The sequence below is a fragment of the Passer montanus genome, unplaced genomic scaffold (assembly GCF_014805655.1).
Source record: "Passer montanus isolate IOZ18808 unplaced genomic scaffold, ASM1480565v1 scaffold150, whole genome shotgun sequence".
In the NCBI taxonomy this organism is placed as follows: Eukaryota; Metazoa; Chordata; class Aves; order Passeriformes; family Passeridae; genus Passer; species Passer montanus.
In genome coordinates, this window is record NW_024362052.1 from 994,620 (window position 1) to 1,011,104 (window position 16,485).

Below are 16,485 nucleotides of genomic sequence, written 5' to 3' on the forward strand. Positions count from 1 at the left end.
TATGTATTTGTCTATCTTAGGGGCACACAAAATGCTGACTAGTATGTCAAGATGAAAAAACTCAACACCATCATATTCACAAAATAGGAAAGAAAGTGTTGTTTTAACTCTCAATCCATTAGCACCTCAGGGGCCTACAAAAACAGGCAGAGATGGTCCAAACCATCTATGTACTTTCTGGAAGCTACATAACAGGTTCTGTGACAACGCCCTGGCCTTTGTTTTGGGCAGAACACAAAACATCTCACTAAAAAATGCAGGCAGTCAAGGAAATTACATTTTATGAATCAAATTTAGTAATTAAGAGAACACACCTCCTTTAAGCTACAAATTCATATTAAAACGCCACTTTTTTACCACCCTAGCCCTTGGAAGATGCTGCACATTTTCCTGCAGCCTCAGGACAAGGTATCACAAACTGGAACAGTCACTATCCGGTATGGAAGGGAGGTGGAAATAAGAGTGTTTTATCATCTCAGCTAAAAATCCCTATTTTACCAAGCCCAGCAGCTGCCAAACAGCTACTACATTTGACAGAGCACTTAAAATGAACTCCACTTGGCTTAAAAAACACAGGAATAAACCGTATTATTATGGAATGGACACAAGCAGAGGCTTACCTGAGGGACTTGGAGCTGGCCTCTGCAACGGTGGCCTAAAACCTGGGGCTTTGGAAGTGTCAGACTGATGTAACGGATCTGAATTTGGCAAAAATGAGGACTTAGCTGAGAGCATGGATTCTGGTGTTGTCTGAGAGGACACGACGGACCCACCCCAGAAGGCATGAGCGGACGTGGGGCTGTTCTCGAACAACGTACTAAAGGGCCCAAAGGGCAGGGTAGCACTGAAGTTGTTCCCCATGGGCTTGCTCGCCGGGTGGGCCGAATTCTGAGAAGCACTTTGTGTACTTAAGGTAGAAGGAAGCTGCACTGAAGAAGGAACGCTGTGGGGCCGTTTGATGTGGTTAACGTTGAGGACTGCGACGGAGGAGTTTTGCACAGGAGCTGGGTTCTTGGGGACGCTGCCGGTCCCATGGACAGGCGGTCTGATGGCTGGGGTTTCCATCTTGGCTGCGGGCTGAGCAGACCCCATGGCCGGCTGGGACACGGGGTAGGTCATGGGAGCATTGCTCGCGCCTACCACTGGAGCGGATGAGCTCGTCGCCGCTAAATTTGGAGGCACAACCATGCGAGGATCTGGTGCAGGAACCTGAGGTTGCTGGAGAGGGGGCCTGGCCTCTGGCAGAGGAGCTCCCGGGGGCTGCTGATGAGCAGGATGCACGGAGGAGCTGCTGGTCCCAGGATTGGGCTGCCTGCTGCTGGTCGAGCCGCCCGCATCCACGGTGGGTGGGCTCCCTGCGTCTGGCTCAGACGGAGGCGCACCTTTGTTGGGAGAGGCTGCGGTGCAGTCGGGAGGACTGCTCCTGGAGACGCCCGCTGGCTGCGCGGGAGGAGAGGGAGATGAGGGGGAAGATGCGGGGTAGTGTTCTTTGGCAGTAGGAGTCGGATACGTGGTGTTGGTGGGCGCCGTGCTCGTGTTGCTCGCCGTGGTGGTCACGGTGGTGGTGGTGGCGTTGGACGTCTTCACCACCGTGACAAACAGCTGCCTCCGGACCGAAGGGGAGCTCGGGTTGCCGCTCGCCGAAGATCCAGGCACAGTAGAAGCCACCGAAGTGGTCGTTGCCGTGGGACTCGTCGTCAAAGAGCTTGCTGAATTCACCTGAGAACCGCTGCTGCTCTGGCTGTTGTGGCGAGGCACCATGTGAGGTTTCGGCGAGTTCGTAGCTCGGGCGGGGCTCAGCGGCCTGACGGGAAACGGGCCCCACGTGGACTGGGCTGGTGGGAAGGTACCTCCGAAGTGCGTCATGGGCAGCCGCGGCGGACGGATCTGCTGGAACGTCTGAGCGGCGAGGAGCGCGTGTGCAAACTGCGGAGGAGGATATGCCAGCGGGAGAGAAACCTGGAAGCCAGGCCGCACGTTGTTCACGGGGTTCTTAATGCTTTTGTGAGTGGAGGCTGAGGAGATTGCAGGCACGGCGAGCGCGGAGGCGGTCTGAGATGTCGACGAAGCAGCTACGGTGGTCACTTTGATGCCCACGAGAGAACTGTTAGCAGCTGTAGTGGTGGCAGGTGTCGAGGACCCTATCTTGGAGTTTACAGTTGAACTTTTCAAACGGTTCTTTGGAATAAGTTCATCGATTTCCTTGTCTGGATCCTTAATCAGAGCATTGATCAACTGCGTGGCCTGTCTGGTTGATTCTGTGCCACCCCTACAAAAAGGAAGGACAGGGAAAGTGCATCTAAAGCATTTACACACGTTATAGCCAAAGCCCTCCCACACAGGAGGGCTATCTGCTATCACCCTAACACAAACAGGAAAATAACTCTATTCAAAAACTGAAAATAATTCTCTATTCAAAAACTGAGCTTGGAACAGTCCTGCTGCAGACGATTACTCAAGAAGTTCAAGTTGAATACTCCAAACTCCAAAAAACTCAAATGGATAAAATATTTGCTTCCCTAACTATTCTTTCATATTTCACCATGAATTAACACGCCCAAACGCAGAATCCCACAATTTATGTTTCACCTCATCTCACAAGCTGTCTTTTGTACCTGCTGGTGATTGATGGGATTGGAAACAGAGTACAATCTCCCCTGCTTTCAAGGGATCTTCCAAGGAACAACCAGATCAAGCTTTTAATTTTCCTAGGCAGACCGACATTCTACAAGGAGAAAATATCCACAGGACGGAGCCAATGCAGGATCCTGCTCACCCACCTAATTGTGATGATTCGGTCTCCAGTTTTATCCTTCTGTTTGTCAATGTCTATATGCGCTCCCGTGCACTCCCGGATCGCGTTGATGTTACATCCTCCTCTGCCAATAACTCTGGAAATCACATTTGATGGGACAGAAACCTTCTTGGATCTACACAAAAAATAATCAATATTAAATAGGAAAAACTTCCATGGCAAGAAGCTGTGGGCAGGCTGGTCAAAAGAACACTGTATTTTCTGTTTCAAACTACGCAGCAGCAGCTTTGTGAGATCTCAAACCCACTAAGAAGGTAATTCAGTAACTCCAAGGAAGGCTACACAAAGGACAACATCAAAGGGAATGAGGGGAATTACTCTGCTTACCTTCTCACAACTTCCTTCCAACCTTCTTCCCTTTTCTGACCACGTTTAGGACTAGCAATGGTTAGCTTTCCATTTGGAGAAGAAAGGGGAGAAGGAGCAGATTTCGTGCAAGTAGACAAGGAATTACTTGTCACTTCATTAATAACTTCAGACAACCTGCAAAAAGAATTAAATGCTGTCGTTACGTGGGGGAGAAAAAAAGGATGACTTGCACTTGGCATGCATGGTCACAGGAACTCACTTGATGGATGACTTGCCAGGCACTGCTTTCCTCTCATCCTTTGGGCAAGTGACAAGCACCGACGGTTGCTTTTTGTTGCTCTGTGTGTTAGTGACAGCTGTGGAGGAATGATTGTCACTCTTGTGGCTGCTGTTGCTATTGCTGCTCTCATCACTGCAGCTGGAGATCCTCATATTGTCACTGTCACCACTCTCGCTAGTGCTGCTGCTCTTGGATTCCCCGTTCACCTTCTCTGGTTGGCTATAGGAAATGGGAAGCTGGTCATCAAATATAATCTGAACATTATCGGGGGTTACTTTGTTCTTCCTGTTTTTCCTCTTGGAGCTCGTTGTGGTGATGGTGTTATTCCTCTTCCCATGAGAGCCTGCCAACGTTGTCCAGGTTGCAGATATACCTATGGTGGTGGTGGTGGTAGCACTGGGAGGCTCCATTGGGACCTCTGGATCATCTGGGAGAAGAGGAAAGAAAAAGCAGGAGTAACTTAGCTGGCTTGAGGAAGCCCGGGTGTTTTGCTTTCTAAGTCACACCTGTCCTATCAAAAAACTTTAGGACTAACTTTTTTGCAAAGCTCCAAGAAAGACACAAAACCCTTGACTATGAGACATCCATAAACCTATTACAGATATCATATCAGCTCACACTGAATTTCATTCTTTTCTTGGAATAATTGCAGTAATCACCTTCAGCTTTTAACTTCTCCTTCTCCTGAGCAGCTTGAAGTTCGAAATTCTCTTTATTTTTTGCTTCTATTTCTTCTAGTTTTCGCCTTTGTTCTTCTTTTTTCTTCCTCCTTTTCTCTTTTCTCTTCTCTCTTTTGGCAGCCAGAGCCAGTCTCCTACTTTCTTCCCTTAGCTACAAGTCAAGCACATGGAACAGCATTACAAGATGCATTTCAAGAAATCCAAATGCTTTTTATTTCCTTTGATTTTATGTTTTATTTCTACTACAGTACTATGGTTTTTAGTAAATTAGTTTTCTTTAATATTTAGGACATAAAATTTGGTTTAGACCTAAAATCCATGAGTATGACTAGAAAATGCCACACAGTTTTTTTGACAAACCATATTCAGAAATCCTTCTTTCCGTACAGAGGAAATAGTTACATTGGCATTTCCTGATCCAATGTCTCTGAATAATAGCAAAGTCCAAAGATTACCTGAACAGCAAGATGCTCTGCGCTCTGGACACTCCAGTTATAGTGATTACACACACTCCTATACCCCAATAACTACTTTTACTGACCTTATCATCTTGAAGGAAGGTGAAACTGAAATTTTAAGAGACAAATATTCCCAGATGCAACTCTTTCCACTTGCCTTCTCCAAGTCCAGTTCCTCTAGCAGAATGCTTGCATTTTTATTGGCTTCTGCAGCCTGTCTATCTTTGGCTTGAACAATTGACTCCATGCACAGGTGGCACTTCTTCAGCATCTCCTGAAATGACAAAGAACATTGAGAACAAAGTGCCATGTGTTCTCATTTCCTGCCGTTTTCCCTCAAAAATCCCAATGGGACTCATGCTCTGGCCAAAAGCTGGTGGCCAATGAGCTGAAGAGATGCCATATCACTGTCTCTAAGGCTGAGACACAACACTGCCCCTCCTCAAGTGTTTCCTTGTCCCCACCTTACCTTATCAGTGATGGTTGCTATGTATCTCATGCACTCCGAGTCTGATGGGAACTGGTTCACCTCTTTCACCAGGTAACGCACCACTTTCACATGACCCTGCCAAACAAATTCCAAGGACAACAATTTCTGTCAGACCAGCTGCCTCTGGCTCACTGAGAAACACTTCAGCCCCAGCACTCCTTGAAAAATATTTATTTGCAGCTCCTCACCACATGAAGCTCTCAACACTTTTTTTTGAGATCCTTCTCACCTTCTGAACTAGTGAGGCACATTTCTGCACATTTTTGCCACCAGAGAAGGTAAGTCATAACCTCTGGTCAGGTTGCCCTTACTCCAGAAGTACTTGCACAAACTTCTGCCTTTTTTGGGGCAGTTTTCAGATGCCCATCTCTAACAGCTTAAGAGCTACAGGCTTCTGCAGTCATCTGCAATTTTTTCCAGTACTCCAACACCTCAACTATACTCCCTTACTAACAGAAATCATCTGTAGACTCAAATCAGCCTAAACTGCATTTTTTTGACCGAAGTCCTCACCTTCTCTTGCATAAGGAACCAATCCTATTTCCCCCTAGTTCTATCACACAGAAACACACTGCAAATTTCACCCCTCACACACACCAGAACCAGACTCGCTACACTGCCTATAAAACAAATTGCAATTAGAATTGAACACAGATATTACACAGGTGACGCATGTATCTGTTTCTGAAGATTCAATGCCAAGTACTCAAATTAACTGAGATATTATTAAATATGTAGCCTCTGTCAGTATGTTCTACTTCTAACAGCTAGGGAGGGATGAGCAGGACAATCCTAGCTAAGAGCCAAGCTCAACTTCACAATCTACCTTGCGGAAGGCTGCCATGAGAGGAGTTATTTTCCTGTTATCAGCTGCATCCACATCAGCTCCAGCCTGGACCAGCAGCTGGACAACATCAAGATGCCCCCCATTTGCTGCCAGCCACAGTGGAGTATTCCCCTTCTTGTTCCGCACATCGATGTGAGCTCCCCTACAAAACCAAACACACTCCATCAAAACCCTGCATTTAGGCAAAAGGAAGCACTCTGACCCCAAGAAGAACTTGATTTGAGTCCTTGGGATAAATGAAATTATGTGACAGAAGTCAACAGACACACAGAACCTTTCCCATTTCCTGACCCTTTACTGGCTATTTGGAAATATTATTGTATATTGGGAAAATGAACCTTAAACACAGCCACCTTTTCCTGTAAGCTGCTCACTTGCCAACATCGTACCTGCTGATGAGGAGCTCACAGAACTTGTAGTGCCCTTTGTCTGCTGCAATGGTTAAAGCTGTGTCTCTGGATGAAGGTACTGGGGGAGCGTTGACATCGGCACCTTTGTCCAGCAGGACCCTGCCCACTTCTGCGTATCCCCCAGAAGCTGCTTCCATTAACGGTGTGAGACCAGTCTGGGAGGAGCAAGCAGGAGAGAGAAACCATCAGCACAGGGAGTGGCTTACCTGAGACACAGTGTTTATCTGACTCACAAACACAATGGGTTACTGTCCTTACACTTGTAAGTGCCTCAGGATGAGTCAACGCTTTCTTGAAGAAACATATTTTTTGATGAGGTTTGCTACCACCAAAATCTCAGCCCTTAAATGCAGCCATTTTTTTTCTATGTGGTATCTGGTTCAGTTCAGTTAACTGGACTAGAGAACTGAACTAGACAAGTTGACTTCCACAAAGGCAAGGAAATCAGGCAACAACACAGCCACAATGACTTACAAGTCATCTCCTTCTGGAGACCCCTCCAGCTGTTTGCTCTTTACCTTGGCTCTGTGTTCCACGTTAGCTTTTCTATCAAGCAGCAGGCTGACCACCTCATTTCTTCCTTGGAAACAGGCCAGAGTCAGAGCTGTATTCCTGTTGGTCTCGATCTGGGCATTTATATCAGAGCCCATGTCCAGTAACAGCTTGACAGCAGCAGTGTGCCCATTCATGGCTGCCAGCATCAAGGGAGAAATACCCAATTTGCTACCAGTTCTGAAAGAGAAGAAAAAAAGAAGGAAAACTGTTTTAATGGTAATTTCAGAAATGTGACTATAATAAACTAATGAAGGCAAAGTACTTACACAAGACTGAAAAATCAGCTGCATACCAACTTCTAGCGAACCTACAAAAGGTTCTCCACAGCAGCATGGTTCAGGACAAGTGTTTCTACTTAGAGTCTCCACTTTTCCTTTTTGATGGCTTCAAATTGAGGGCATCTCTTGTGAGGTGTGCTTATAACTTATTGCCTGCCCTTGGCCCCTTCCTTGTACCTGTGCAGCTCACACCTGAGCTGTTTTCTACCTCCCAATGGATGCAAAAGCATGGCACAAATGCACACACAGAGAGAAAACCATGCAGGGAAAACACACACACTTTCCTCACGTAACTCACAACCAAGCACAGGAGATAAGGGCTGTAAAGGGAACTTGCCTGGAATTGATTTCTGCCCCAGCATTCAGCAGAATCTTGATAATGTTCACGTAGCCACCTGAGGCGGCGAGGCTCAAAGGTGTGTAATCAGACACATTCCTGTGCTCCTTGTTTGCCCCTCGAGCTAGCAGCAACTCCACCACCTGCAGTGTTTCAACAAATAACATCTGGTTTTCTCCCAGACTTGTAAATCTAGCCAAGACAAATGCTTTTTAGACCTAAATGTTCTGTTGGAAGATGTCAGTGGTAAGAAAGCCGCTTTGATCAGTTGCTTTGCTACACTCCTTGCCCTCATGACCAGATGATGCCACACCTGTGATCTCAAAGCCACTCTAAAACTTCCCTTTAAAAAAAAATCTATCATGGCTGCTCATGAGTGTACCGAATTCAACAGCAGAATAAGAAAAAACAGGTATCCTCATGATGATTTCAGCCATCTTTAAAGCCTGCCAGACCCAGAGATTCAGTTTCAATATGGTGTACAGAGTACTCCTGCTTTTTGTCCTCTCCTGCAGAGGAGAGGAAACTTGACTAGAAACTGAACTGTCCAGCAACTTAAAATCACAGTGTACACCAAGGTGAAAACCTATGGTGTCCCTTCCAGCGCAGTGTTAAACTTGCTTCACTTTCAGGTTTAAGCATTAAAAAAGTTTAGCTCAGACCTGCACAATTCTCAATCAGAATGTTTTCCCATGAAATCACAGAACAAACATACTGACAAACCCAAAATTTGGGCAGGAAGGTGTTCTGACATCATCTCTGCTGCCCAAAGCCCAGCCTTTTCCCATTTTTTTCCCCCAAAAACTATGATAAGGCTCATATATGGAACCCATTTGTGTCTAAATCCTGATTTGCAGCAAGAATACTCATGATGGCATAATTAGATGTAGATATGAAATGAATGCTGGTAGAAGTCCCATAATGGGGCACTAACGACTGCATTCACGAGGACACCTGCACAGCACCAGTCCAGTTATCAAAAGAGAAAAAGCAGTCTAGATGAGACATGTTGTAATGTGTAAATTGCAAAATGTGAAGCTCTTTGCATGTTTTTTGAACATGTATCCTGTGTGACTGTGTCTTTTCTGGAAGATTCTTGTACTGTGCTGACACAATATGTCATTCACACACTGCTTCTCAAGATTTAAGGTTTACTTCACCTCTTGCCTCCCTCCTGAACAAGCCAAAGACAAGGGAGTGTCCTTGGTTCTCTCAGACTGGGCTTCAATATCAGCTCCGTTATCCAGTAAGATTTCCACAACACCCACATGGCCGGCTGTAGCAGCCAAAATAAGCGGAGTAAACCCTGCAACAGAAAACATGACACGAGTTACAGCACCAGAAGAGCAAGCCTGAAGGTGTCACATGAAGTCTAGGCTTACTGGGGGTTTATTTAGTGGCACACACTGGCAAAGCAGACAGGGTTCATACTGCCATTGTGAGATACCCACCTTTCTTGTCCCTGTGCTCAATGTTAGCTCCTCTCTCCAGCAGGGTTTGTACCAGTTCTTCATGGCCACCAGCACAAGCCAGTGTCAAGGCTGTGTCATGGTTACTCTCAGTCTAAACCAAACAGACATACACACAAGATAAATACTTGCTTTTTCATGTACAGCCCCTCTTATAGCCAAAACATAAGTGTACCCATGCCAAAGGAAAAAGATTCTATAAGCTAAGGGCATGTTTATGGATTCCCCCTTAACAGTTGTGTGCAAGTTCATGACAGGACTCTACCTCTCAAGGCAGCTCTGCTGGGAGGTTTAAGAAGAAATCCTGACAAGAACTAAGATTCTTCAAGAGCTGAGCTCTCATCTGTGCTATGCTAACCACAATAACTTCTTTACCACTGCCTGACTGTGACCCTTGGATGGTACAATGAAGGTAAGAATTCTCTCTTTAATTCTTAGCACTCCAGTTCAACCAAAGGCTTTATCACAGCACAGTCCAAGCCAAATGCCACAAGCAACTCAACAGCAAGGGCTGATTTTCCAGAGGCTTCTCTCCTTTTCTCTATGATGATCTCATGCCTTTCCTCGACTCCGTGCTGCCCAATCATGTTATGTATAGCCCAGAGGTGCATAGATATATGCTGGTCAGTATGTGCATGCTTTTTGCTCATGGCCAGCTAGCTCCAAGTCAACATGAAGCTGCCCTTTTAACAATTATTTTTATACAGAAAAGCCTCTCCCTTAGTGGAAATGAGAGCTTGGGAAAAAAAAATCACAGCAATTATTAGTTTCAAGACTTTCATACATCCATGATCTCTGGCCAGTAACTTGGAAGCACAACCAAAAACTCTGTGTGCAATGCTTTAAGGCTTATTTTTGTCTTAGGATACCAGGCCAGAAAACATTTCATTTCTGTCAGTAGGCAACTCTGCTGTTTCTCACAATCCCACTGACAACAAAGGAATAAGAACTACAAGTGTTTAGTCATTCAGAGACCTTTTTTTTGTTCGGCAAGAGCACAGAGGAAAGTGGGTTGTGACTCTCGGGGGTGTCGCTCTGGCTTTCTAAAAGCAGCAAATCCAGTCCCCAGACCCCAATCCATTACACAGCAGAGCTGTTTGCCACCACTGAATTATTGAGGATGCAGGAAAAAACAGCTTTGAGCATCTGTGAGAGTGGCAGGCTCACCTGGGCATCGATGTCTATAGCAGGGTAGATGGGCAGCATGGCTGAAGGAGAAATGATGGGACTCGGAGTCGGAGTCTGAGGTTGGGACACTGAGGTTGCAATGCTGTGGGTAGGAGTGTTTGACATTGCAGATGCTCTTCCACTCACTGCTGTTGGACAGAAGAACCACACTTAGTTACAGCAAAACACTTCCCAAGTGTAATGTGACAGTAAAGGGACAGTGGGATTGATTCCCACTGACAGATGGAACTCCTTAAAAGCTGTTGTTTTCCTCACACACTGAGCCCAACCTTTGATCCTTTAACTCTTACAATTTCAACTATGAAAAAGGTTTACTGCATTCAATCAAAGAAAGAGTTAAGTATCAACTGACATGTTTTTTTAAAAGCCCACCATAAGATTTTGTTTTGTTTGGTTGGTTTTTTTTAACCCAAAGATCTTTCCTACAACAAATCAGCCATTATTTGGACCTGGAGCTCCGTACCTTTGGAAGCAGGGCTGCAGAACAAGTCCAACCAATGGGAATCTATGCAATTTTTCTTAAAACAGTTTAAATGCTTTCATGTAGAAGTCTGTCCAGCCTTCATCCCCACCTCCCATAAACATAACAAAAAAGCAACAGGGATGCCCACATGGCAGAATTTGCTGAAACCAGAGAAGTGGTAGCTTTGTAACAGCAGGTTGCAGAGAGTTTGGTCAAGGTGTCAGGTAAGCAAAGGTAACACCACTGACAGTGATAACAGTGCATGGACACGACACAGATAGCAGCGACTGCCACGCTCCCTGAAGTTCATTCTGTACATGGCACGCTTAGAAGCACACAGCAAACTTGAGTCTAAAGCAGCTGCTGGGGAAAACACCCTTTTTGCTACTTTTCCTCAGAAGAACTCACTGTTTTTTTTTCCCCTGTCACTTCTCCGGTGTTTCTCCAGCTGCTTCTGAGGTGTAACAGCAAAGGAGAAGGTGAAGCACCACACACTTCTGTCCAGCTGACAAAAGCACTTTAAACTGCAAAATGGAACAGTTTCCCAACTGATGCCACAACACCTGATCCTAACAGGCCCAGTTGTGTGCTCCCACCTCTGCAAGGCAGCTGTACTTTACATCCATAACTGATTTAATTTCTGCATTTCCTACACAAAATCCCAGCAAAGCAGCTAATAAATGGCACAAGGAGAAGCAAAGAACCTTCAGCTTCTTAGTCAGAATTTAGAACTCTCAACTCCCTTGATCTAGATCTTAGAGTGCCTTTTGAAAACTCACCTCACAAATCACACTAGGTATTGATTAAAATTAACATACTGAAGATGTGCCCAAACATTTTGACATAAGGTCAAAAATTGCACGTGTTTTAAACAGTTTCTAAGAATTCCTGCTCAAGTCCCAAAAATGAGACTTGGGAAGCATCTTCTCTATTACAGGAGACATTAGTAAATTATAAGGCTAAAAAAAACCCAAGTTAATTAAGAAGGTCTCAGTTCAGGTAAAGTCTACTTTTTACATTTGTAGTGAAGGGAGAAAAAAACAAAAATTCAATCACTCCCCCCCACCAAATACAAAACAAGCAAACCCAAAAAAGCAAGACATGTGCTTGAGCAATAATTGACAAATTTAGTTCATATACCTACAGCACAATCTGCTGGGACACAATATTCATTTTTATGGGTAATCACTTGGATTATATTTATTTCAACATCACCTGTTTTCTAATGAACAGGCCAGGGGTGATGAACAGAATTTTTACAGCACCCAAAGTAAAATATTCAAAGTTTTCAATAACCCAAAAGGTTTTCACTCCAGACAGCACTCTGGAGCACTGAGAGGAGTAACTAGCTTGATTCTACATGCTAAACACACTGACAGTCATATATTTATCTCTGCACTCTGCTCCTTACCCTACTCTAATGGCCTAGTGACAACTGAACTCAATTCTGTACTTCACCATGGAAACATCATTATTTCATGCCTGGGATAACCAAGTCTTCCAAGTTAGGTCACTACTGGAATATTTAGTACAGACATGACTTGGTACAGGACCACCTACACCTTAGTCAAGCTTCTTGGTCAGAAAACATCACCAAGCACCGTCTGACTAATCCAATTCCAGTCCTGGACATCTGCTGGGCTAGCATACAATCAGTTTTGTGCTTACTGATATTTGGAACAGACCTGCTCTTTATCTTGATTTCCTTCTGTCCATACCTCAACTCTCTCTTTAGCTTGAATGAAGAGAGGACACCCTCAGAGCGGCTCCCTCCTCCCCCATGCCCACTGGCCTCACCAGAGTGACGTGCCCTTGGCTTTCACCCTTGTAATCCCACTTCTCCTCATGTGGCCATCACATGTCCCACAAGTGCTGCTCTTGTGGCCACAGCATTGGCCTTATGCACTGATTCCTTGCCTCCTGTAATGTCAACAGTAGACAGATAAAAACTGTTCCACGTTACACAGCAATGAGGCAAGATGAGGGATGGAATAAAAAATACAAGAAATGTATGAGATGTCTCAGCTTTTTCCAGCTGGTTTGCCAGCTCTACAGTCCTGTTCCACATCAGTTCCTTCTCTGCCCCCAATTTCTCTGTAGTATCCTCAGTTATTACAAACCATGTTTGTGCCACACAGGATTAACATCACTCTAGAGCACTTGAGATGCAGAACATGCCTCAGACTGTAACAGTGCAAGTTATGTTCTGAATTCCAACACAAACACTGGACTGCTGCTGTGCAAGAAGGGCTCCATGGATGAAGCCTGAGAACCACTCATGCCTGCAGTCTTGGTGGTGTGCAAGAAGCCTAAGGCAGGTCAGCACCACGTGAAACCAGCTCCTGCTCAGGTCCCAGGTGGGACACAACCTGATTTGCCTGGGATGCTGGCACTCTATTGTTATTCTTTTCAGTATTGAGTCTCTGTGAAAAGCTTACAGCTTGTTTTCCGACGTATTAATTTAGACAGCTGCATTTCCAACTGACTCAACCCAAGAGGTAGCTTCCAGGAATGCATTTTATCAAGTGCTTCAAGATTCCTGAAGTTCTTTGTGAAGCTGTGACTGGACATAATCCTTGGAATAGTTCCTACTTTGTAAAAAGCTTGCTATTAACAAGGTGGTTTTTCTCTTTAGATCTTTACCACACTACTTAACAGATGCAATGTTTCCATATAAGCCTTACATAACTAATCCTAAAAAATATTTCTTTTTACAAGCCCCACAGCAAGCAAAAAACTTGCCCAACATCTGAAGCTCAACAGCATACCTTTCCACTTTGTCCTCAATTTCAGCAGGATCATAAAGGAGCCCAAAGGAAAAAAATTAAGTATTATTTACTACTTAGCCATTGTTTTCAACTAATCTAGCACAAAGATGCACATAAAATCAAGTCTGCACAGTCAAGGTGAAGCTTTGTTTCTGCAGCTGGTTCTGTAAACACAGCTCTGCAATGGAACTAAACACAAGGCACCTCAGAAAGAAGAATTTAAATCTGTAAGAATACGCTAAAATCTTTTCTTAAAGCAGTACATGGAGTTACTGACCAAATACTTGGTGGCTACATAAATGTCCTGTGTTACACTGAGCCCATCTCAGCTCCACATTAAACTGTGATTTGTGGACTCACTACAGGCTAGCACTGAAGTTCTATCTAGACTCAAGCCTGTGACTGCTCTTGCTTAAAAAAACACACTATCATCAAGAACTTGACAGAAAACTATTTCAGACTTCCTTCTCAACTGCATGTGTGCACACACCTACTAACAAGTGGGGCTGAGCAGAACCAAAATATTCCCTTATATTCACACTGGAAATACCTGACTGTCTAAAAAGGCATGCACAGGCATTCAGCTATGTAGTAGGTGGCATGGAATCTCACCTGCTCAAGATGTGACATGCAGCTAAACACATGTCCCAAATGTCCTAAGTCCAGGGTTAACTTGTACTTAAACACAACTCAAGTGCATTGCACAGATTCTAAGTTACCAACAACTGCAATCATCCCAGCTTTTAAATTCATGTTGTCCTGTACCCCAGCAGTTCCACGAGAGAAACTATTACTGTTAGTGCATGATATGTGTAGTTTTATCTACTTTTTCATGCATACATTTGTGGTTTTATCAACTTCCAATCTTTACGTCTACGCTTCAATTCTAACGCGAGATTTCCAGCAAAAAAGTTTCTGTCACATTTAATGAAGCTTTGCTTGGACACATGGTCACTCATCAGGTGTCTCACCTCAAAAGTTGTGTTCCAAGTGCTTTAAAAAATCACCACCTGGTAGTTTTCATCAGTTACCATACCCTCCTCCACTGACTCTGTACTACTACTGTGCTCCAGCTCTGGCAGTACACGCAGGACCAGCTCTGGGCTAACACCTTCCTCTGGCACACATCCCTCATGCTAACAGCTCTGCAAAGCAGACTTGTTCAGAATGACAGTAAAAATGACAGTGCATCAGCTTAACCAGAGCATTTTGGTACTTTTTCATCAAGTGACCTTTTTTAAGACTCTGTCCTACCAGTTCATCTGTGTTCAGCTAAGGGATATTTCAATGACTGCTTTAGCACAGAAAGGGTTCAGACAAAGCACAACTAGGTGAGGTGTAAACTAAAACAGTGACAACTCTCATTTAAAACCTGCTTCATTCTCCTATTTTACTGCTTAAGGCCTCAGAGCATTCATGTCACTGGGCAAAGAATTCTCTGCATGCATAACAAGAATTTGGTACGGCTAGCCATGTTTTCTGCTGGCAGCCATTTTTATGAGGAGATGTTTCATAAGGTCATAGGACTATCACCTTTTTTTTCCCAAGCAGAAATAAAAGCTTCCAATAAACTCTTCTGAAGACAAGCCCATAGGTCCCTCACATTTTATAGGCTAGTTGTGGTGCTGCAGCTGCTCAGCCTACTGCAAGTCAGCTCTCAGCTAGCCCCAAGTACTACCCAGTACCATCATGGTGCTACTCCCGAGCTACAATTAGGCCAAAACAGAACTACCACATGAGCTCTAATACACCCCTCCCCCAACTATGGCAAGTTAAAAATGCCACTCCACCATACCAACCTGACCAAGAGGCTCCGCTTAGCTCACCCTGCAAACTGGAAAGTTAAAAGCTAGTTTTCCCAACTCCTCAAGACAGGGATCAGAGGACGAGTGGTGCTTGCCGTAGAGCTCATGGGAATACACAAACACACACACACACATATATATATATATAAAAAGAAGTGGACATACCCTCAACTGGTCAAGCAAATATTATACCTGCTCATAACAATGTAAACCCACCTGCCATGATGTCATCCAGCGTGTCATTGAGCGTCTGAGCAGGGCTGGCTACCATTAACCCTTGCTGTGTTTCTGTCAGTATTCCTTGCCCCAGCCCTGCTAGTTGTGCTTGGCCCAGCACTGGCTGTCCAACTATAACACCTTGCAGTTCTGTAAGATTTGCGATGGACCCTGGAGGTAAGGAACCTGCTGCCAGAGGCAAAGCTTGTGGCATGGCCAGAGGCTGAACTGGTGCAAAACTCGTCTGCGCAGCAGCTTGCTGAGGGTCATCTTTGAGCAAGATGGGGTCCACTTGCTGCAATCGTGCATAGTCTCCCTCTGAGAGTTGTTCTCCTAACCCAACGGGAGTCAGTAGTCCCAGATGCTGGCAAGACTGTTGCTGCTGCTGCTGCTGGAGCTGAATTCTTTGCGCTTTTACCTCTAGATATTGCTTTTTTAGCTGCTGCTGAGTTTTCAGCTGTAACTCTCGCTCCACTTTCTGCAGTTCCTCCAAAATCTTTTGTTTCTTCTGAATTTGCTCCTCTCTCGTTTTGTTCAGCTCCTCAATCTTCTCTTTGGTGAGCTGGTCAGCATGTGCCAATTCCAGGGACTGCAGCTGAGCGTTCTTCTCTATGGCTTCTTTTATCCTCTGCTCCAGCTCTGTCAACTTGCCCTGAGCCTCTTCTACAATGCTCTCTGGAGACTGATTGGTGATGTAACCCTGTACATCCTGGTTGTTTGTTGGCAAATGACTGCTGGACTTTTGTTTAGAAGCAGCTGTGTGAAAAAGAAACCCCCTCAGAACCAAAGGAAGTGCATACGAATGGCATCCTCATTACAGAGCTACTGCTGGGCCGCTGCGTGGCTGGCTACGCACCAGGGCACAGCACCCACAGGAGGCCAGCGTGTCCTGAAGGCCCTCCAAGGACACCTGCCAACTGGCACCCAGCAGCTGGATTGCAATTTAACAGGCCACACTAGTGCACATGCATCCCACATAGCCCTGTGCTACGGTGACAGGTCTACTCCAGCAATCGTTACGCTTTGGCCAAAGGAAGCGATTGTCTCGAGCCGCTGTTACCGAGTGCTGCTACAAGAAAACTGGGAACAAAAAGCAAGGATATGCTGTCTCTTTACT

The 16,485-nt window shown here is 45.1% G+C and overlaps 1 protein-coding gene across 10 annotated transcripts in view; it reads right to left on the reverse strand.

The window, feature by feature from the left end:
- ANKRD17 (ankyrin repeat domain 17) overlaps window positions 1-16,485 on the reverse strand; it is a 69,024-nt gene that overhangs the window by 4,980 nt on the left and 47,559 nt on the right. For 5 of the 10 annotated variants that reach the window (XM_039701881.1, XM_039701880.1, XM_039701887.1 and 2 more), the window contains exons 15-29: window positions 15,369-16,124; window positions 10,096-10,244; window positions 8,911-9,022; window positions 8,620-8,765; window positions 7,460-7,602; window positions 6,808-7,021; window positions 6,269-6,444; window positions 5,859-6,021; window positions 5,012-5,107; window positions 4,700-4,816; window positions 4,064-4,235; window positions 3,384-3,831; window positions 3,143-3,298; window positions 2,781-2,930; window positions 621-2,269 (exon numbers count right to left, since the gene is read on the reverse strand). In XM_039701881.1, the coding sequence (XP_039557815.1) occupies window positions 621-2,269; window positions 2,781-2,930; window positions 3,143-3,298; window positions 3,384-3,831; window positions 4,064-4,235; window positions 4,700-4,816; window positions 5,012-5,107; window positions 5,859-6,021; window positions 6,269-6,444; window positions 6,808-7,021; window positions 7,460-7,602; window positions 8,620-8,765; window positions 8,911-9,022; window positions 10,096-10,244; window positions 15,369-16,124 (4,647 nt within the window). The remainder of the gene's footprint in view (window positions 1-620; window positions 2,270-2,780; window positions 2,931-3,142; window positions 3,299-3,383; window positions 3,832-4,063; window positions 4,236-4,699; window positions 4,817-5,011; window positions 5,108-5,858; window positions 6,022-6,268; window positions 6,445-6,807; window positions 7,022-7,459; window positions 7,603-8,619; window positions 8,766-8,910; window positions 9,023-10,095; window positions 10,245-15,368; window positions 16,125-16,485) is intronic. The other 5 variants (XM_039701883.1, XM_039701882.1, XM_039701885.1 and 2 more) reach the window with 3 other exon arrangements.